The sequence below is a fragment of the Microcebus murinus genome, chromosome 22 (genome assembly GCF_040939455.1).
Source record: "Microcebus murinus isolate Inina chromosome 22, M.murinus_Inina_mat1.0, whole genome shotgun sequence".
Classification (NCBI taxonomy): domain Eukaryota; kingdom Metazoa; phylum Chordata; class Mammalia; order Primates; family Cheirogaleidae; genus Microcebus; species Microcebus murinus.
This window is the reverse complement of record NC_134125.1, coordinates 21,317,160-21,335,563: the sequence shown is the minus strand read 5'-3', so window position 1 is coordinate 21,335,563 and position 18,404 is coordinate 21,317,160. Positions and strand designations below refer to the sequence as shown.

Genomic DNA, 18,404 nt, shown 5'->3' with positions numbered 1-18,404 from the left:
TGACCCAGTGGGGATAGGCACTTGAATGATGGTGACTTGGTGACAGAACCTTCAGGAATGATCCTGGATGAGCCGACTGGTTTAGGAATCCCACGAGGACTCATTTGGTAAAGTTTATTAACACATTAGTAAAATAAAACTCCCCCTCAATCATCACGTTGGATAAGCCTGGATTTCTGGCTCAGCAGGTATTTATGGAGTATTATATGTGAAAGCTCTGTGCCACATCTCAGGATCTGCGAAATGGAAGTACAGAGACCACCCACAAGTTCTCCTGCTCCTGAATTGCGGGTGGGAGAGATGAAGCCTAGAGAGAAGTTACTGGGGCAGGCAGATCCCAGTCCAAGACCTGCCCCTTTCAAAGTCAGCAGCTAGCCCAAGCTTTGAATTGTAATAGCCAGGATAACACTTCCTGACTCACCAAGTCACCGGGCTGGGATGTGTCCCTGCCTCTTTTTCCTGCTGGGGGTCCCCAGGAATTAAATGACTTGGCCTCCCTCCCAGACGGAAGCACTGAGCCTTCCAGCAGATTCCAGCTGAGCATGTAAGCCTAAGTGTCTGCTGACCCCTTGTGGTCACTAAGGGATCTGCCCTGGTCCAACAGCCAAAGCCTCAGGTGCACTCTGTGACATTCTGGCCTAGTGATCTCACTTTTCAAAGTGCTTTTCTACCACTTACCTCATAGGGTCCTCCCTACAATCCTAGGAGGTGAGGAGAATGGGATTCCCATTCCCACTTTACAAATGAGTGGCAGCATCCTGGGATCCAGTCCCAAATCCACCACTAATTCCTTATCTAACCTTGGCAAGTGACTTCCCCATGCCCAGCCTCCATTACCCATCGGTAAAATACAAGTGATCTATACGAGACAGCTCTATGGTCTCTTCCAGCTCCCCAACTCTAAGAGTGGAGAGGCGACTTGCCCAGGATCAGGGTGAATCCAGGCAGAGGCATTACCAGTCTGCAGGTCACCTCACTTGCCCACACAGATCAGGAAAAGCCAGAGGTACCACAGCAAACAAGAAAACCAGTCCCTCCACCTTTGGGTTCTGATTGTGTTGAAGGGCCACATGGATGGATGGATGGATGGATGGATGGATGGATGGATGGATGGATGGATGGCTGGCTGGCTGAGGCAGATATGTAAGAACTTTAGGATCACTCTTGGCAGCAACTGGAGCAGCTACCTACCTTCCCCCACCCCTTTGATCCCAGTTGTCTCCCCCTTTGGCGGGCTGCTCCAGATCCACCAAGTTCTGAATCTTTCAATTTCCGAAAACACTGCCCCTGCCTGGCAGCCTGGAGCTGGGATCTGTAGTGAGAGGAATGAGTCCTCATCCCAGGCCTCCTTCTTGCTGTGTTACTGACCATTGTGATCAAAAGCTATAGCCATGGGAGGAGAGTCAGGGCCCAGGGACCATGAACAGGAGGCTCCAAACATGGGCATTCCTCACCGAGAAGTTTCTTTGGCCAACAATGGCTGAAAATAAGCTCTGTGCTCACTCGGAAGCTGAGAATGACTGGGGTGGCAGGCTGGCATGGAAGGAGCTTGCCCTATGCATCTCACAGCCTAGTTCAAATCTAGTGACTCTGAGAAAATTCTTTAACCTTTTCTTGCCTTGTTTTTCTCATCTGTAAGATGGGCGTGATGCCTGACAAGGATTGTATTGAGAAATGAATGAGATAAGATATAAAATGACTTATATGTTATAGGTGCTAAGTAAACAGAAGTTACCTTTATTTTATTCCAGGTCATAGAGAAATTCTGGAAAGAGAAGGAATAAGGTCCACTGTATATCCAGCAAGGTTTTTAAACTGTGAAGTTTTTCCAAGTACTCTCAAGTAGTGAAGTGCATTTGGTGGTGGAGGAGGAAGGAATGAAATGTATTTTCAGCAGGAAATGAAGGCATGCTCAAAAATATTTGATCTCTTTAGAAGAGAGTACCCTACATCATCATAGGTCTTCAGGCACAAGGGATATGCAAAGCTGTCCAAATGGCAAAGCTGAGATCATCTTTTCACAGCTCCTGGGCAGCGGTCAGGACTCCTGTTTCCCATCCTTCCACTTCTTGGGTGAGCATCTCCCTCATCCACATCTCCCTAACCCAATCTCCCTAACAGCCTCGCCATCCCAAAATGGGTGCTAAGTTCTTCAGTCACCTGGGAGAAGAGATATTTGAGTTTGAGTCCAGTTCTGCTGTTAACTAGGTAAGTTCAGGCAACTTCCATTCCAGCTGAGGCTCCCACAGTACCACCTGTGAAATCATGGGGCTAAGAATGGATCTGGGTTTTGATCTGTGTTCCAGAGGTCTCCAGCTCCCAGGCCTTCCACTTCTACCTGGAGTGGTAAGGACAGGAAGCTTATAATTTCCTTAGGAGATGGGCTTCAGAGTGAGACACGCTTTGGGTTTGATTTTGTCACTGACTAAGTGTCCAACCTTGGGCAGGATTCTTACTCTCTGAATCTCAATTTCTCTTCCATAAAATGGGGCAAATAAAATTACCTATTTTTGTTGTTGGAAGGATTCAATCAGATCCTGTTTAAAACAGGTGAAGTTTGTGCCTGGCATCATGAGTGCTCAATGAATGTTAACATGCTAATGGTTTTGATCATGAGAATGGGCTTCAAGGTAAGACAGCATTTGAACTGAGTCCGGTGGTATGTGTGTTCACTGAAGTAAAGAATCTCTGAGTCTCTCCTTAGTTTCAAGATTCCATTTCTCCCACAGTATCCTCCCATCCAACACCCCTCTATTCTTCCTTAATTTTTCTTCCTTTCAATCTTCTTCTTCCCTCCCAATTACTAAGTGGCCTCTCAAGAACTGCATTGCTTCTTGTTCCCTACTTAAATGCAATATCCTCTAGTTTTTAATGAAAAATGGGACACCTAGGTCCACCTGATCAAAGGTAAGTTAGTGGCTTATAAAGTGACTCACTGGGTTGACATCCCAACTCCTCCAACCCAGGAGTCCACTCCACACCCAGAGGTCCCCCATGGGGACACAAAGACCCTCAGCCAAGGCTAGCCATCCAGGGGAGAAAGGTGCATTGTGGCTGCAGGCTGGACTGAGGTAAGGCTCAGAGAGGCTGCATTAAATGAGATCTAGGATGTAAAAAGTTCCTGGGGACAGTTTAGAGAAAAAAAGGGGATGGAGCTGCTCTGCAGGCCCCCTGAAGATTCCAGGAAGATTCCCAAAGCCTTTCTTCTCTCTAGGTACAATGCGAAAGGGAAAAGGACTTGTTAAAATAAAGAATAAATGCTCCTTTACTTACCATGGGGTTACATCCCAATAAACCCATCATAAGCTGAAAATATGAAGTCGAAAATGCATTTAACACACCTAACCTACTGAATATCGTAGCTTAGCCTAGCCTACCTTAAACATGTACACAGAACACTTACATTAACCTATTGTTGGGCAAAATCATCTAACACAAAGCCTATTTTATAACAAAGTGGTAAATATCTCACACAATTTATTGAATACTGAAAGTGAAAAACAGAGTGGCTGTTCAGGCACTTGAAGTATAGTGTTTACTGAATGCCTACCGCTTTCACACCACTGCAAAGTCGAAAAATCCTAAGTCGAACCATCATGAGTCAGGACTGATTTTTGTTTGTTTTTGAAACAGAGTTCTCCTCTCTTGCCTAGTCTAGAGTGCAGTGGCATTATCATAGCTCACTATAACCTCAAACTCATAGGAGTAAGCAATCCTCCTGTCTCAGCCTCCCAAATAGCTAGGACTACAGGTGCAAACCACCACACCCAGCTAATTTTTCTATTTTTTGTAGAGACAAGATCTCACTATGTTGCTCAAGCTGGTCTTGAACTCCTGGCCTCAAACAAGCCTCCCACGTGGGCCTACCAAAGTGCTAGGATTAAAAGGACCATTTTTACATCAAATGTAAGAAATATACCAAAATGCTAGCAGTGGTTGAGCTAAGAGAAGAGATAATATTTTTTTATCTTTTTGTTTTTTTGTTTTTTATAAATGTGGTCATATTACTTATATAAGAATACAAATATTCAAATTAATTTATTCTAATCAGTTGTGCTCAGCCAAGGAAATAGACAAGAACCTAGAAAAAGATTGTTTTGTCTCCCTTTGAAAAGTACCAGGCTGCAGTCCTCAAAGGAAGACCATAACAGGGGAAAATAAAAGCATCATAAACATCTGTCTCCCCACCCATGACCCAGGGCCCTCTGGGCTCAGGGCTTGCTGAGATCCAGTTCAAAGGAATGGATGCCAAACGGTGCTAGGCAGCAGTGCTGAAGGCAAAAAGGAGAGGGAGGAGGGGGGAGGAGAGGGAGGAGAGGGAGAGGAGTGGGAGGAGGGAGACCAGAGGGAAGAGGGAGAGGAGTGAGGAGAAATCCTAGGAAGGACTTCCAAGAGCCACCAAGAGGACTAAGGTCCTTACCTAGCAGCTGTGGTGATGTAGAATGACCACTTCACTGGAGTCAGGACACCTGGTTTAATTCTCTGCCACTAACTTGCTGCATGACCTTAGGCAAGTCAGGCCACCTCTCTGGGCCTCAGTTTCCTCATCTGTAAAATGAGGAGACTCAGTTAACTTAAACAAATATGTACCAGGCCCTTACTCTGTGCACTGTCCTGATGCTGTAATACAAAGAGAAATAAGATAGTCATTTATCCAAAAAGCACTGAGTGACTACCCCATTTACTAGGCATTGTGGTTACAGAGATGAGTAAGTCAGCATCACTGTCATCAAGACATTCACAACCTGATCGGAGAGACAGTGTACAAACTAGTACTGGCCAACCAAAGACTTGGTGCAGAGACAGAGGCGTGGGCACACAAAGCACTAGAAGGAGTGGCCTTTTCTATTGGGACCAGTGGGGGGAAGCATCAAAGAGAAGAGTCCTGAACTGAATCTTGGAGGATCTTTGGTCCCTATCATCAAAGAGCATACAATCTAATCAGGGGTTAGGACATATACCCAAACAGGTTCCATGCAAGGCAGAATGAAACCGCCACAGGTAATCCAAGCAAGGGGACTTAGGCAGCAGAGGGAAAGGGGAGGACCAGAGACAGGAGGAGGTCAGGAAATGCTCTGCAGGAAATGACATTGAGATAAGCCTTGAAGGATGAAAAGAGTTCATGAGAGCCCTGGAGAGCTGAAGAGGCATTCTAGACCAGGGGTCTTCACATGTAAAGGCCCAACGTGGGGACTGTCAGGGGACAATCGGGACAACAGACAGGACAGGGAGTGGAGACCAGCAAGGCTAGAAGGCAACTGGAGCCATTGTGACAAAAGCCATCAGGAATGATAGGCCCTGGACCCAGCACTTTACATCCTCATGCCAAATCTTGGAAACAGAGGCTCAGAGAGGTTACAAGGTCACACGGCTAATGGGTGGCAGAAACAGCACTTAAGCCAAGTCTGTCTGACCTCTTTACCACTGGAATGCTAGGCAGCATTACTAAGTCCTTCCCATCTGAGGTGCCACGGTCCTAGCACACCTGGCCTGGCATGTCACCTCAGACACATGGACACGAAATGTTTGCCTTAACCACAGAAGCTGGCTTGGTTCATTCTTTTCTACTCGAGCACCTAGGAGACTGCCAGGATCTTCTTCAGCAGAACAGAGGGGACAGGTGGGACAAGGAATATTAGGATTGCTGAGGAGTTTTTTGTGCTCTGCTGTCCGCTGGTCTCAGTTTATTGTTCTACGATGGTGTAGGGTGGCTAGTTTCTGCTTCCTCCCTGCTCAGACTAGCATCACTGTGGCCCTGGGACAGATCATTCTGCCAGGACTAGGGTGGCTGCCTTTTCTCCTTGCGAGACTCGAGTTTCCCCGGGCTCCGGGACGTGCGGTTGCTATCCAAGTACTGCTGGATGCCCATGGATTCCCGTTTCCAGCGCCCCAGCTTTCTGAGCTGGTCCGTAATGAACTTTTTTTTCAGGTGATCATGCAAGTGGTTCATCTTTTTCATGGTCTTGTCTGAAGCTCTTATCTTACAAAAAACAGAAGTGAGGTTAGGATGAAGAAACCACTTCAGAGCAAGTGGGGCATCTGTGCTGCTGACATGGGGGAGGAAAATGTGTCAGCTGGACCCAATATTCATTCTATAAACACCTTGACCCACAGGGAGTCTCAGTTTCCCTATTTGTCAAAAGTGGGCATTAAGTAGATAACCCCTACAGCACCTTCTGACAGTCTGCACCTAGGAGCCTAACTTTGACCAAAACAACATCTCTATTTGAAGACCAGTCAGAAAGATATGGGGGGTGAGGGGAGGGGACATCTTGTTTTTCCCCCTCTTCTGTAACCCCTATCATCCTATCCCTATTAATCATTTGGCGCTTCCCACATATTGTCTGTGACACTCCCTGCATCACATTGAATTCTACTTATTTCTTCTATTACATAACTTCTGTCTTGTCTCCAATAAGACCATAAGGTCCGGGAAGGCACATCCTATGTCTTATTCATTCACTTATTTATTCCAATGAGCTAGCTACGGGAAGGGATGCAATGAAAAATCAGCCGCAGGTCTTTGCAGTAACTAAAATGCAGTCAGTAGGTGAGACACATGTCCAGATCTTTCTAAGCAAGGCAGAAAATGACACAGCCCTCTTAAAAAAAAAAAAAAAAAAAAAAAGCACAGAGTTCAAAGAAGGGAGATATTGAGACCAGCTTCCTGGAGGGGTTAGCATATAAATTGGAGTAGGGTTTTGAGGAATGGGGAGGTTTGGGGCATTCTGAAACAGAATCCAGTGGGAGTTTACTTTTTTTTTTTTTTTTTTTGAGACAGAATCTCACTCTGTTGCCTGGGCTAGAGTGCCATGGCGTCAGCCTAGCTCACAGCAACCTCAGACTCCTGGGCTCAAGTGATCCTACTGTCTCAGCCTCCTGAGTAGCTGGGATTACAAGCATGCGTCACTATGTCTGGCTAATTTTTTCTATATATTTTTAGTTGGCCAATTAATTTCTTTCTATTTTTACCGGTAGTAGAGACAGGGTCTCACTCTTGCTCAGGCTGGTCTCGAACTCCTGACTTGGAGCAATCCTCCCGCCTTGGCCTCCCAGAGTGCTAGGATTACGGGCGTGAGCCACCACACCTGGCCGGGAGTTTACATTTTTAACAAGTTCTTCTGGGGCTTGTGATAAGCACTAACATTATCTGAAGACCTAGCACAAGGTTAAGCAAAGGAGTTCTTCATAAAGGCCAGTCAACGTTAACAAGATTATCTGACACAAGGAGTTAAAGAGGGAGGGTGGGTGACACAAAATATGGGCACTAAATGACATAGTTCACATCAGTGTTCCCCAAACCTGGCTGAGCGCCAGAAAACATTTCAGTTGCTTGATAAAAATATAGACCCAGGGATTCTAGCAGGGTTTGACTAGGGGGCCAGGAATCTATATTTTTATCACATTCCTGAGATAATTATGATCCAGCCATGAGAAGTGGCTACTTATATACCATTTTTTAGCGTATCCCATGACAGCAGGCTTTTTAGCCTCTGAGTTAGTGATTTCACTTTGAGCATGACTTACCATAGATCAGGGGTTCTCAACCTCGACACTGGACATCTTGAGCTGGGCAATCCTTTGTGGTGGGGGCTATCCCTCATGTTGTAGTTTCTTTAGCAGCATTCCTGGCCTCTACCCACTACATGCTAGTAGCAGCACCCTTCTCCCACTTGTGATTACCAAAACTGTCTCTAGACTATGCCAATGTCCCCTGAGGGGCAAAACCACTTGAGAAACATGACTACAGGTGAAGGGGTACCAGCCGTCATCCACTGTCCTTAGAGCATGTTCAGGGGAGTCCCAATACACTAAATTCTAGCTGTCCCCACTGAAATCACCAAAGCTGCCTCTTCCCCTAACATGAGCCCTTTCTGGTAGGGGGGAGATAGAAACACTGCCACATTGTCACTGAGGGCCTCGAATCCTATAAGCCAGGTTTTCAGCTACAGGTCCATAAACATGGAGAAGACAGTCTCTATCCTTGAGGGAAAATGTCCTGCTCATTGGTCAGTCAGACCCGGTTTGGAACTCTGCAATGATTTATTGCATGATCTTAGTGAAGCTAGTGTCTCTCTGAGTCTCAGCTTGCTAAACTATTTAATGGGAGTAATAATACATAATGGATCAAACACATAAAGGTTCAATACAGCTTTAAAAGGAAGCTTCTGGATGGCTGAAAGATGGCACAGCCCTCTTGTACACATGAAGCCAACTCAGGAGTTTCCTGTTACAGTATTTCAGAGATCCTCACTCCACCTGCAAGAGTTACAACATTCCCACTGGTTACTGGTGTTGGTCCCATCCCATCCTGGGCCATTCAGAATATTCCCAACACCACCTGGCCACAGTGATTGAAGCAAGGATGAGCCCATGACCAAACTGGGGCCAACTGGAGTCCTTCTCCAGGATTTGTCAAACAGCAGCAGAAGCATTCCATTTCCTGTGTGGTCAACAGGCCAGGGTTTCCTATGGCCTTGCTGCCCTGGGACAGCCAGCCTGATGATGATGCCAACATTCAGAACGCAGCAAAGGAGACAGGGAATATGGAAGACACGCACACATCCCCTGGCTTCTGTCATTCCAAATGCTGGCGACCTTGCCCTATCCATCCTTGATTCTGTAAACTAGTCACTCTCTATTTTGCTGGGACTAGTTCAAGTTCAGTTCATAACAGCTACAACTGAGGGGGTCTTAATAGATCCTGCTGTACAAATGAGAAAACGGAGTCTGGAGGAAGCATGATTCACTCAAGATCACACAAAACCTGCCCATCTATGTCCACTACACCACACCACCAGAAGTTTAACAGAGGGAGAAATACCCAAGTCTCTGTTCTTTTGGTCTCTGTGGCCCTCAAGAGGATCTGGTACCACTCTGAAGACTCCCCAACCCTTCAATGTCAGAATCCCACGAACCCATCTAGATTTGACCCTGAACATGAAGGGAAGCTTAACAGAGTAAAGAAGGGAGCAGCAGCTCAACTCTGGGCTGCCTGCTCTGCTTGAAGAAATGAGGACGGCTTGGATTCCATCTTGTTCACTTATCTCTTCCTAGTGCCCAACATAGTGCCTATCTCGAGCAGGCCCTAAAGACAGGTTTAATGAATTAATCAATCAGGGTCCCTTGAGAGCATAAGAAGAGACTCAGTTCTCATCTGGAAAATGGGGATAGTTCCCAAAGGAAAAAAACTAACAAGAGAGCACTGTTGCCAATTCAGGCTCTAGGACCCTGGACTTTGTATGGGAGAGAGTAAGAATCCATTCATGGATTCCCTACATAGAGAGATACTGTGCTTTGAGAAAAAAAGAATGCCACAAGACCCAGGAGACACAGATCTTTCTCCCGGGCTCCCTCAGCCCAGGAACAGCTATGACACCTTGCATAAGTTATTAACCCCAGGTATTAACATTAATTGCCTCCTCTGTGAAATGGGGCCTGTCTTAGAGCACCCTGGTGACTCTCTATCTCTGATCTGTGATCCCTTCCCCCTGCCAGAATATAAGGAGAACAAAATGAGTAAGGGTCAGCCACTAACACCCTCCAATGCAAAAGCTTGTGGCTACTTTACCTCCATCTCACAGAGCCGTTGTGCACTGCGGTTGTCACGAATAATCACCCGGGACAATTGGCTCTTGGGTAGTTTGTTCACTCCTGCTTCAGTGGAATTCATTAAGCTAGAGGGGAGAGGGGAAGGTGGTACAGGTTACAGATGCCTGGGGCCAGGGCCTGATTTGATGGTGTCCTGAGGCAGTGGCTGAGGCTTCCTCAGCTTTCTTAGGACAAGCACAGCTATATCCTGATTTTCAGAGGAACAAAGGAGTAACCGTAGGTTTCTTCTTGTGGAAAAGGTGTGCTATAGGGGTATTTCTTGGATGCTGAGAAGAAAAGCATCCTGGGAAGGATGTAAAGGGCCTAGAGAAGTCCACAGAGAAGTGTCAACAGGGACTCAGGAGCAGTCATCTTAAACAGAAAATACAAGATGAGATAGATGAGAGGTGGGATCTTAGCAGAGAGAAGTAAAAAGTTGTAGGGTAGAGTTCAGAGAGATCAGTTTGTGAAGGGTTGAGGTGGGAGGCACTTGCTCTAGAGCCTAAGCCTAAGGGAGATCTGAGGCAGGGGTAGCAAATCAGAGCAGGGAAAAATGAAAATGAATAGTATGGACAGAGGTTAGGCTGGTTAATAGGGAAATTCTAAGGGCACAGGGTTTGAGAAAAGTTTAGAAAAGTGAGGGAAGTTTGGGGTGAATAGCGGAGACTCTGGAAGGTGAGAGGTGGAAGCTGGGATAGGATGTGGCAGTAAAATGAAGCCAGGTGTTCCAGGTAAAAATAGAACAATTTGGCCAAAATGAGGAATTTGGTCAAAATGAGGAATTTGGTCAAAAATGGATATTTCCAGGCACTGAATTTTCGCTTTTTGATAATTTGGTTACACCATGAAGTGGTTTTATAAATATATATAATTTTAAATTTTTTTGCCCTTTTAAAAATAATTGTTTATATTTTCTTTCTAAAATTTGGAAACTAAATGTAATATAGGGAAACAACTGGATAAATTTTGGTATGCCATAAAATAAAATACATGTAATCATGTATGAAGCAGACATCTATGGTGTATTAAACATGGGGGAAAAACAGATGACTAAAAAGTGAACTTTTTGTGATGTATCTCTTAAAAAAGTATAAGCATATTGTAACACATATCTATGAGTGGATCTGGAACAATATACACCAAAATGTTAACAGTGATTATCTTTGGCCACTCATTTTGCTTGTCTGTCTTGTTTGATTTTTCTTTAAGTGTACACTAACTTTGATAATTAGGACCAAATAAGACAATTTTTAAAAGATAAAACATTTTGAAAGACCAGAATTTTCTATTTCAGCCCATTTGAAACTATAGCTTTGTGAATGTTTTTATATTTACAAACTATCAATAGTATGAACAATCAAACATCCCAATCTCCCATTTACATTTTTTTGACTTCGATGCACTGCGACAATAGCATAAGCATGAGCTGATGGAAAAAACTGAATTAGAGGTCAGTATGCTCACACACAAAAGTCCTCCAAATCCTGTTTGTTTTTTTTTTTAAAAAAAGACCTAAAATATTTAAAGACATAAAACACGCTCATCCACTCAGTGGTGCACCAAATTTACCAATACTGGAAAGGGGGATGGGGAGCAAGGACTGGAAATATTCCCTTTCAAGTATCGAATCATGGTCATTCTGAACGAAACTGCTTTCCACCTCAAGTCTCCGTGGGAGCCTGCGAGGACGCTATGACGGGGTTGTGGAATGGAAGGGGACAGGGGGAACTGAGGTTTGTGAGGATTGGGTCTAGGCAGAGGGAACTGGAGGCTTTTCCAGGGCCACTGGGAACATAGAGGCTAAGGAGAGGGGTGTGGGGTGGGTTCGAGCCTGAGTGGACCTGGGCTTCGCCTAGCTCTTGAGGAGGTTCAGGGCTCACCCCAAAGGGCCCCGGGGCGACACGATGTCAGCCTGGAGGACTGAAGGTCTGGGACCAATGCGGAGGAAATGTGGGTTGGTGACGAGAAGCCCGGGCTGAGGGCGTCCGGGCTTCTAGGGGTCCGAAGAGCTGGACTGGGAAGGAGCTGGGGCCTGGGGCTGTGACAAACCCAGACTCCCCTGGGGTCTAAAACGGCCGCGCTCCGAGGGACGAGAGTCTCCAGGAGGGCCAGAACCGGGGTCCGCCTGAGGGAGGGAGCTCGGGTCTGAGAGAGTCCGGGCTCCTCAGGGGTCCGAGGGTCTGACGAACGCTCTGGGCACCTGGGCCGCACCTGAAAAGCATCGGCGCCTGGGTGGCCCTGGGCCGCAAGAAGCAGATCTGCGGATGGACCTCTGGGGTGACGTCTTGGCTTCCGAGCCTACCGCGCTGGAAGGAGTTCGGGCCCAGGGTGGCGCCGGAACTGCCGGCCGCCGGGGCGGCGGACCCCAAATCCACGGACGGGCGCAGGTTCCATGTGACCGAGAGCCTATTCGGCTGTACCATCTGGTCTTCCACGCACGGAGGCACCTGGCAAGTGGGAGCCGAATTGCCATCCATGTTCAGCCGGCGCGCGCGGACGCGGAGTGAGTCCCGGGGCAGACGCCTAGACCTGAGAGCGGCGCGTTGTCTGGGAGACCGGCGAGGGGGCGGGACTCTAGGCCAAGACGGGCGCGCCAAGCCGCGGAAGCTGCGGAAGCGGAGGGATTGTCCCTCTGCGGCCACCGTGGTGCGACTCGGCCCGTTGCCGTGGAGACGAGCTGGGCGGGACAGAGTTGGGAGCTGCGCGCTGAGCGGATCCGGCTGCTCCACGAGGACTGCCGCGGCCCCGGCGTGATCGCGGGGCAGGTAGCCAGATGAGTTGGGGCTGAGCTGCGCCGGGGCGCGGGGCTGAGGCCAGAATTTGTCCGAAGACCTGGTACGGGCGATTCCTTCCTGCGGAAAGGGACCATTGCCATGGGAACGAGAGAGCTGGCCCGGCGGGGATGGTGGCCCCGGGATCGTGACTGGTCTACCCTCTCGCGAAGACCCTCGCCTGAGGCTTCCCGGTGCGGCTGCTTCCTGAACTGACCTGCCCGCCCTCCTGCGGGGAGAGGTAAGACCGTGGGGTCTTGACACCGAGCAGGCGAAGAAGCCTGTTCCGATGCCAACTACCCGGGAAACCTACCCGGGCCACCCCCGCAAGTGGCGCCTCGCTCCCGTCAACCCGTGGACTTTGTTCCACTTGTATAACCTAGTATTGAACGAACATCCCGAGATGTTTCCCGACCTTTCCCCCGCACGTAAAGAGCCGGAAACACTGGCTTTCAGGCTTTGCTTTGTGATCTCGAACAAGACCCTTTTTCTCTGTGCCCCTCTTTGCTCTGTAAAATGGAGGTATTAACTCTAGACTCTTGTGTGATTAGGTTGCTTTGAAGATCGAACCAAGCGGGGAAGCCAAAGCCTTCATTCGTAGGCTGTGAAGTGGTGAAACTGCCCCTGAATTGCTATTTCTCCACCTCCCTCCCCCTGAGACTAAACGTTCTTCAGATCTCTTGTCATTTCTTCAGGCGATCTTTACAGATTCGCTGGCCCTGGGCTTGTAATTAATCTCTTTACTTTTCACTCCCACAATGCCCTGCATTTTAACTTCCCTAACAACAGCAAGCAAGAATAGTTCTTATTAGAGGATGTGTACTCCAGGGTCTGTGAGACACACTTTACCTGAATCATCTCATTTAATCTTCAAACATCCTTGTAAGGTAGACGCTGTTATATCTCTGTTTTCCAGCTCTGCTGTGTCTGTAATTGCCTGCGTAGTGTCTGGCTCTCCCTCTAGACTTTAGCTCCGTGAGACAAGTGACAGTATATGACTGTCTCATACATTTCGGTGTCTCCAACACTTCCTACAGTGCCTGATAAGTATTTCTTGACTAGCATGAAAATGACTTTCCTCCCAGCACTCACCCTCAAAAGCAGCGTCTCTTCTGCATATTTTTGTCTCATGATGAAGAGCACATTCCTCTATTCCTGTCACTTACAGGGTACTGGTTTGGGGAGCCCTCAGTCCACTTGTCTATGGATTTTCTGATGAGGATCCAGAACATTCCTTAGCATTTAGGCTTCCACCTGGGTTTTGGAGGCTTTTTCCTTGCCTTACAATATCACCTTTAAAACGAACCAGGCCCATCTGCCTTCCCTGGGATGAACCTGAAGCACTTGACCCTGGGGCATTGGCAGATAGGATTTGCCTATGCAGTTTTTGTCCTTCTCTCCAAGCAGCCTAGGAAGCAGCCCCACCCCAACCCAGCCTCTCCCTGAAATTTTAGAGAAACTTAGCCAGAGATCTCATCCTTTTCAGAACACCTCTCAGTTAGAAATTAGAGTCATAGTTATTAGAGTCATTCGACAAGTATTTATCAAGCACCTACTTGTGGGGACAAGGAGCTTGGCACTGATGGGTGATAGACTGGAGTAAAGATAGATACCGTCACATGCCTAAAGGGCTCACGGTGTCCTGGGAGACAGACACTAATCAAATAATCAGACAGATCAAGGCACAAGCACATCTTCAGTGTTAGGAAAGAGAGAACGTAGAGCTAGGAAAGCCTAGAGCAGGGAATTGATCACACATGCGGAAGGGGTATGCTCCCAGGAGGTTTCCCTTAAGGAAGTGACCTTTGGGCTGAGATCCGAAGGCTCCTCAGACTTCTGCCAATGGAACAGATCAGGATCTGGTAGGTTCATGGAAAAGGGGCTCTGGGCTGAGAGAGCAGCAGCAGAGGCAAAGGCCCATGACCCCAGAGGACAGGATGTCCCTAAAGAACAGTAAGTGGTTCAGTCTAGCTGAGAACCTTTAAGACATGGAGAAGCCTAATAGGAGGCTGGAGAGATGGGCAGGAGCCAAGCCACAAATGGCCTTGAGAGCTAAGCTAAGGCGCTCCATCCTGTCCTGACAGTGGGCAGCCAGTGAAATACATTAAGCAGGGAAATGCAACTCTGGTGCCTCATTGTCTGTGCCTGGTGAAGACTGCCATTGGCCTTGAGAGGTATGATCTAAGTCCAAATGCCCCTATTTCAGTGAGACATATAAAGACTTATTATATTTAAGCTTTGTTCAAGATTGGGAAAGTGAGGGGCCCGATATTTCTTAGGAGAAGGCGAGGTCTGCCCCTCCTTGGGGTGCATGCCACAGTCCTGCAGCAGGCAGGGTGGTGCATGTGTGGCTGGTCTTCCTGAGCACCCCCCCCTCGCTGCCTTTCTGCACTTGTCCCTTGGGTTGCTGTGGTGCCCACTATAATGACCTCCAGGAAGCTTCCAGCCACTCCCTTTCCCTTGTCTCCTCTTCTGAGACAAGGTGTAGGAGCATGTTTAACAATCTAGGGCTTTGTTATTTGACATCAGTTTCACATGGGCACATTCTTGTCTCTTCAAAGACATGGTTCCTGAAGCAGGAGACCTGGAACCCTGCTCACTCTTATACCAAGTCCCTCCAGTGACAGTGGGCTCAGGGTTCCATGTCACTGGCTCAGAGTCTCAGGATTTGGGCATAAAGTCAGAAAACTGAGAAGGAAGACTGTAAGTGGTTCCCACTCAGAGGGGCTGAAAGGAAGGAGAAAATTTGGAAGAGAGGGGGCAAGAGGTCTGTGTAAGCCTAGATGGAGAATCAGGCCAGGATATAACTGAGGGACACCAGGCACCGGCCCATCTAGAAATGTGGGGCCCCTCAAGGGAGGCCTGGAGTGCCAGGCTCAGGAACCTGGCCTTTGTCCCCTTGGGCAGTGCACATTAGACCAGCTGAGAAACATGCTGAAAATGTAGATTCCTGCTCCTCACCTGGGAGTCTGGCTCAGTGGGTTTGGGGAGGGGCCTGCGTATCTGTATTTTTAGTGCATTCTCTGGGTAATTCTGCAGTGATGGTCAGAGGACCGCCTTGGGGAATCCTACAGGCTCATCCACCCATTTCCCAGAAATCCCTCGGGCTTGGCCTGCTGGGCTCCTGCCCTCTGAACATCCTCTCCTTCCCTGCAGTTGTCCGTGGACACAGCCCAGCAGAAAGCTGCAGCTCTCATGCCTTGCTGACTGCTCACCCACCGCCTTGATGTCAGCAGCGCAGTATGCCTTCCCAATTCAGTCTGGGCAGCCCTCAGTCAGCGGCCTGTCCCAGATCACCCGGAGCCTGTATATCAGCAACAGTGTGGCCGCCAACGACAAGCTCCTGCTGTGCAGCAACCACATTACCACAGTCGTCAACGTCTCTGTGGAAGTGGCGAACGCCTCACACGAGGACATCCAGTATGTGCGGGTGCCTGTGGCCGACACGCCCACCGCGAGTCTCTACGACTTCTTTGACCCTATCGCCGACCACATTCACAGTGTGGAAATGAGGCAGGGCCGCACACTGCTGCACTGCGCCGCTGGGGTGAGCCGCTCGGCCGCCTTGTGCCTGGCCTACCTCATGAAATACCACGCCATGTCCCTCCTAGATGCCCACACGTGGACCAAGTCATGCCGACCCATCATCCGGCCCAACAGTGGCTTTTGGGAGCAGCTCATCCACTACGAGTTGCAACTGTTTGGCAAGAACACCGTGCGCATGGTTAGCTCCCCAATGGGAGTGATCCCTGACATCTATGAGAAGGAAGTCCGTTCCATGATTCCCCTGTGAGCCATCTCGCCAGCCCCTGCATGGGGGACAGAGGTACAGATCTGTTGTACAGATCACATGCCAAGATCCAAACTTGAACATTCTACTTTTGTTGATATAGAAAAACACAGATGATGCCTTTTATGAGGGCAAGAAAAAAGAGTTGCTACAGCTTTTAACCTTATAATCCATATCTTTGCCAGGTGTGGTGGCTCACACCTATAATCCCAGTGCTTTGGGAGGCTCAGGTGGGAGGATCACTTGAGGCCAGGAGTTTGAGATCTGCCTGGGCAACACAGTGAGACCTCAACTCTACAAAAAAAAAAAAAAAAAAAAAGAATAAAAAAAAATCCACATTTTAAAGATTAAACTCACTAATTGTGACATGGCCAAGGGCTAGGATGAGGCAGGTGGTGCCCAGGACAAAGAGACCAGCACCCAGTGCATATAGTTGGCCTGGGATCCTGCAGCCCTGCCCTAGATTGGCTAACCTAGGAATGAGTCTGCCACAATCCCACCTCATTATTTCAGAGCCAGAGCCGGAGCCTTAAGCATCATCGCACCTCGTGTGCATGTCACAGTAAGTGCCAATCTACTGGATAAGTGGCCTTCAAGCAGTGGTCCGAGAGTCCTGGGGCTCCTGGGCCACCCTTGCTTCTACCTTCACACAGTGGCCCGACTTTGGTTCTCTAGATTGGATTTATGCATAAAATAGTTTTCAAAGAAAGCATTCCATTGTAAAAATTATTTTTTTTTATTTTATTTTTTGGGGGGGGAAGATATTCTGAGGTACATTCTGAATGTAAAAATTATTTTTAAAACATTTATTTTGAGTGCTGTTGTATACGGTAAGGTCTCAAAGGGCGCTCAGTGATCCCCCAGCAACCTTTGATGACAGGTGGCATCAGTCCCCTTCTCCAAGGCACATGAGGAAAGAGGTGTGACATTAGGCCTTCAGGGTTCCCTCTCACTGGCTTTGGCTTGGAAGGCTGGAGCAATGGTCCAGAACCCAGCCTTGCCACCTCCTCTTCATGTGACCTGGGGCCTCTGGAAGGTTCAATGTCCTCATCTGTCCTAACAGTGACAGACCTTTTCTCACAGAGTTGTCAGGAAGATTCAACGATTCCTTAGCACAGTGCCTGGCTCATGGTGCGTGCTTAGTGTAAACAGCAGGTGTCGTCATAAATGATGTACTCTTTGGTCCTGCTGGTCCCAGGTCAGCATAGTCATGTGCACAGCCCTTTATTGTTTCTAAAGTGCTCTTCAAAAACTCACCCTGTATGGGGGGGGGAGTAGCTTAAGTCCTTTCAGACCCTACCTCCATCGTGTTCAATGCAGGTGTGACCTAGGGGCCATGAAGCAAACGGCACAATTCCAGCTTCCCCTAAAAGACCTTGTTTAAAATCACTGGGCATTAGAACCAGCACCCCGGTCTGGCTGACTACTGGGATGCCCAGGGCTCGTGTCAAAGGACAAATGAGTGGGTTCTACCGATAGCCTCTGGACTCTGGGATTGTCCAAACCCCCACAGTGCCTGAGGATCTGGCTCACAACCAGCTATTCTAATCCAGAGGTTTTCAGACAAACAACATATGAGACAAACAAAAAGCACAACTGCTCCACTGGACACAGAACTAGGGGTCCAGAGCCCAGTGGAAGCTGTTGCTTTTTGAGGCTAAATAGTATGTCACTGTATTGATGGACCACAGTTTGTTTTACATTCACCTCTTAAAGGATATTTTGGTTATTTTGGTTCTTCCCAGTTTTTGACAATTACAAATAAAGTTACTATAAACATGTATTTTGTGTGAACGTAAGTTCTCCTTTCTCTAAGGTATATAATTCAGAGTAAGGATAGCTGGGTCATGTAGTAAAGATATGTTTGATTTTGTAAAAAATTGCCAAATTTCTAGAGTAACCATTTTTTGTGTTCCTACCAGCATTGTATGAGAGATCCAGTTTCTCTGCATCCTCACCAATATTGAGTACTGCCAGTACTTTTTTATGTTAGCCATTCTGATTGGTATATGGTATTAGCTTTTCTTAATTTTAATTTGTATCTCTCTTTTGTTAATGATGTTGAACATCTTTTTGTGTGCCTAATTTCTTTCCATGTTTCCTCTTTGGTGGAGTATCTGTTCAAGTCTAGCATATTTTTTAATTGAGTTATTTTCTCACTGTTGAATTGTAAGAATTCTTTAAGTATTTGGGATACAAATCCTTTGTCAAATATGTAATTTGTAAGCATTTTCTCCCAGTCTATAGCTTGT

General features: G+C 47.6%; 3 protein-coding genes across 4 annotated transcripts in view; 1 reads left to right on the top strand and 2 right to left on the bottom strand.

The window, feature by feature from the left end:
- OSBP2 (oxysterol binding protein 2) overlaps positions 1 to 4,477 on the bottom strand; it is a 181,653-nt gene extending 177,176 nt beyond the window's left edge. Inside the window, exon 1 of the mRNA XM_012763940.3 lies at positions 4,421 to 4,477. The gene's annotated coding sequence lies outside the window, so the exon portion shown is untranslated. The remainder of the gene's footprint in view (positions 1 to 4,420) is intronic.
- On the bottom strand, positions 4,437 to 12,161 carry C22H5orf52 (chromosome 22 C5orf52 homolog). 2 transcript variants are annotated; one of them, XM_075996703.1, is made up of 3 exons: positions 11,803 to 12,161; positions 9,572 to 9,677; positions 4,437 to 4,548 (listed from the first exon to the last, which is right to left on the bottom strand). In XM_075996703.1, exons 1-3 carry the CDS (start codon positions 12,066 to 12,068, stop codon positions 4,516 to 4,518), a joined length of 405 nt encoding a protein of 134 aa, XP_075852818.1. In that variant the 5' UTR covers positions 12,069 to 12,161; the 3' UTR covers positions 4,437 to 4,515. The 2 variants fall into 2 exon arrangements, with proteins under 2 accessions (XP_075852818.1, XP_012619401.3); XM_012763947.3 differs by lacking the exon at positions 4,437 to 4,548 and adding an exon at positions 4,560 to 5,980.
- A 113-nt stretch (positions 12,162 to 12,274) lies between these two features.
- Positions 12,275 to 17,935, top strand: DUSP18 (dual specificity phosphatase 18). The gene is made up of 2 exons (XM_012763949.3): positions 12,275 to 12,603; positions 15,519 to 17,935. Exon 2 carries the CDS (start codon positions 15,589 to 15,591, stop codon positions 16,153 to 16,155), a length of 567 nt encoding a protein of 188 aa, XP_012619403.1. The 5' UTR covers positions 12,275 to 12,603; positions 15,519 to 15,588; the 3' UTR covers positions 16,156 to 17,935.
- The last annotated feature ends 469 nt before the right edge of the window (positions 17,936 to 18,404 follow it).

Bases quoted from the DNA above. Each gene is read 5' to 3' on its own strand.
- C22H5orf52 (XM_012763947.3), bottom strand. From the start codon at position 12,068: ATGGATGGCAATTCGGCTCCCACTTGCCAGGTGCCTCCGTGCGTGGAA. The intron at 9,678-11,802 runs GTGCGGCCCAGG...TCTCCCCTCTAG, and splicing joins CAGGCGCCGATGCTTTTCAG to CTTAATGAATTCCACTGAAG. The intron at 5,981-9,571 runs GTAAAGTAGCCA...GTTTTTTGTAAG, and splicing joins AACGGCTCTGTGAGATGGAG to ATAAGAGCTTCAGACAAGAC.
- DUSP18 (XM_012763949.3), top strand. From the start codon at position 15,589: ATGTCAGCAGCGCAGTATGCCTTCCCAATTCAGTCTGGGCAGCCCTCA.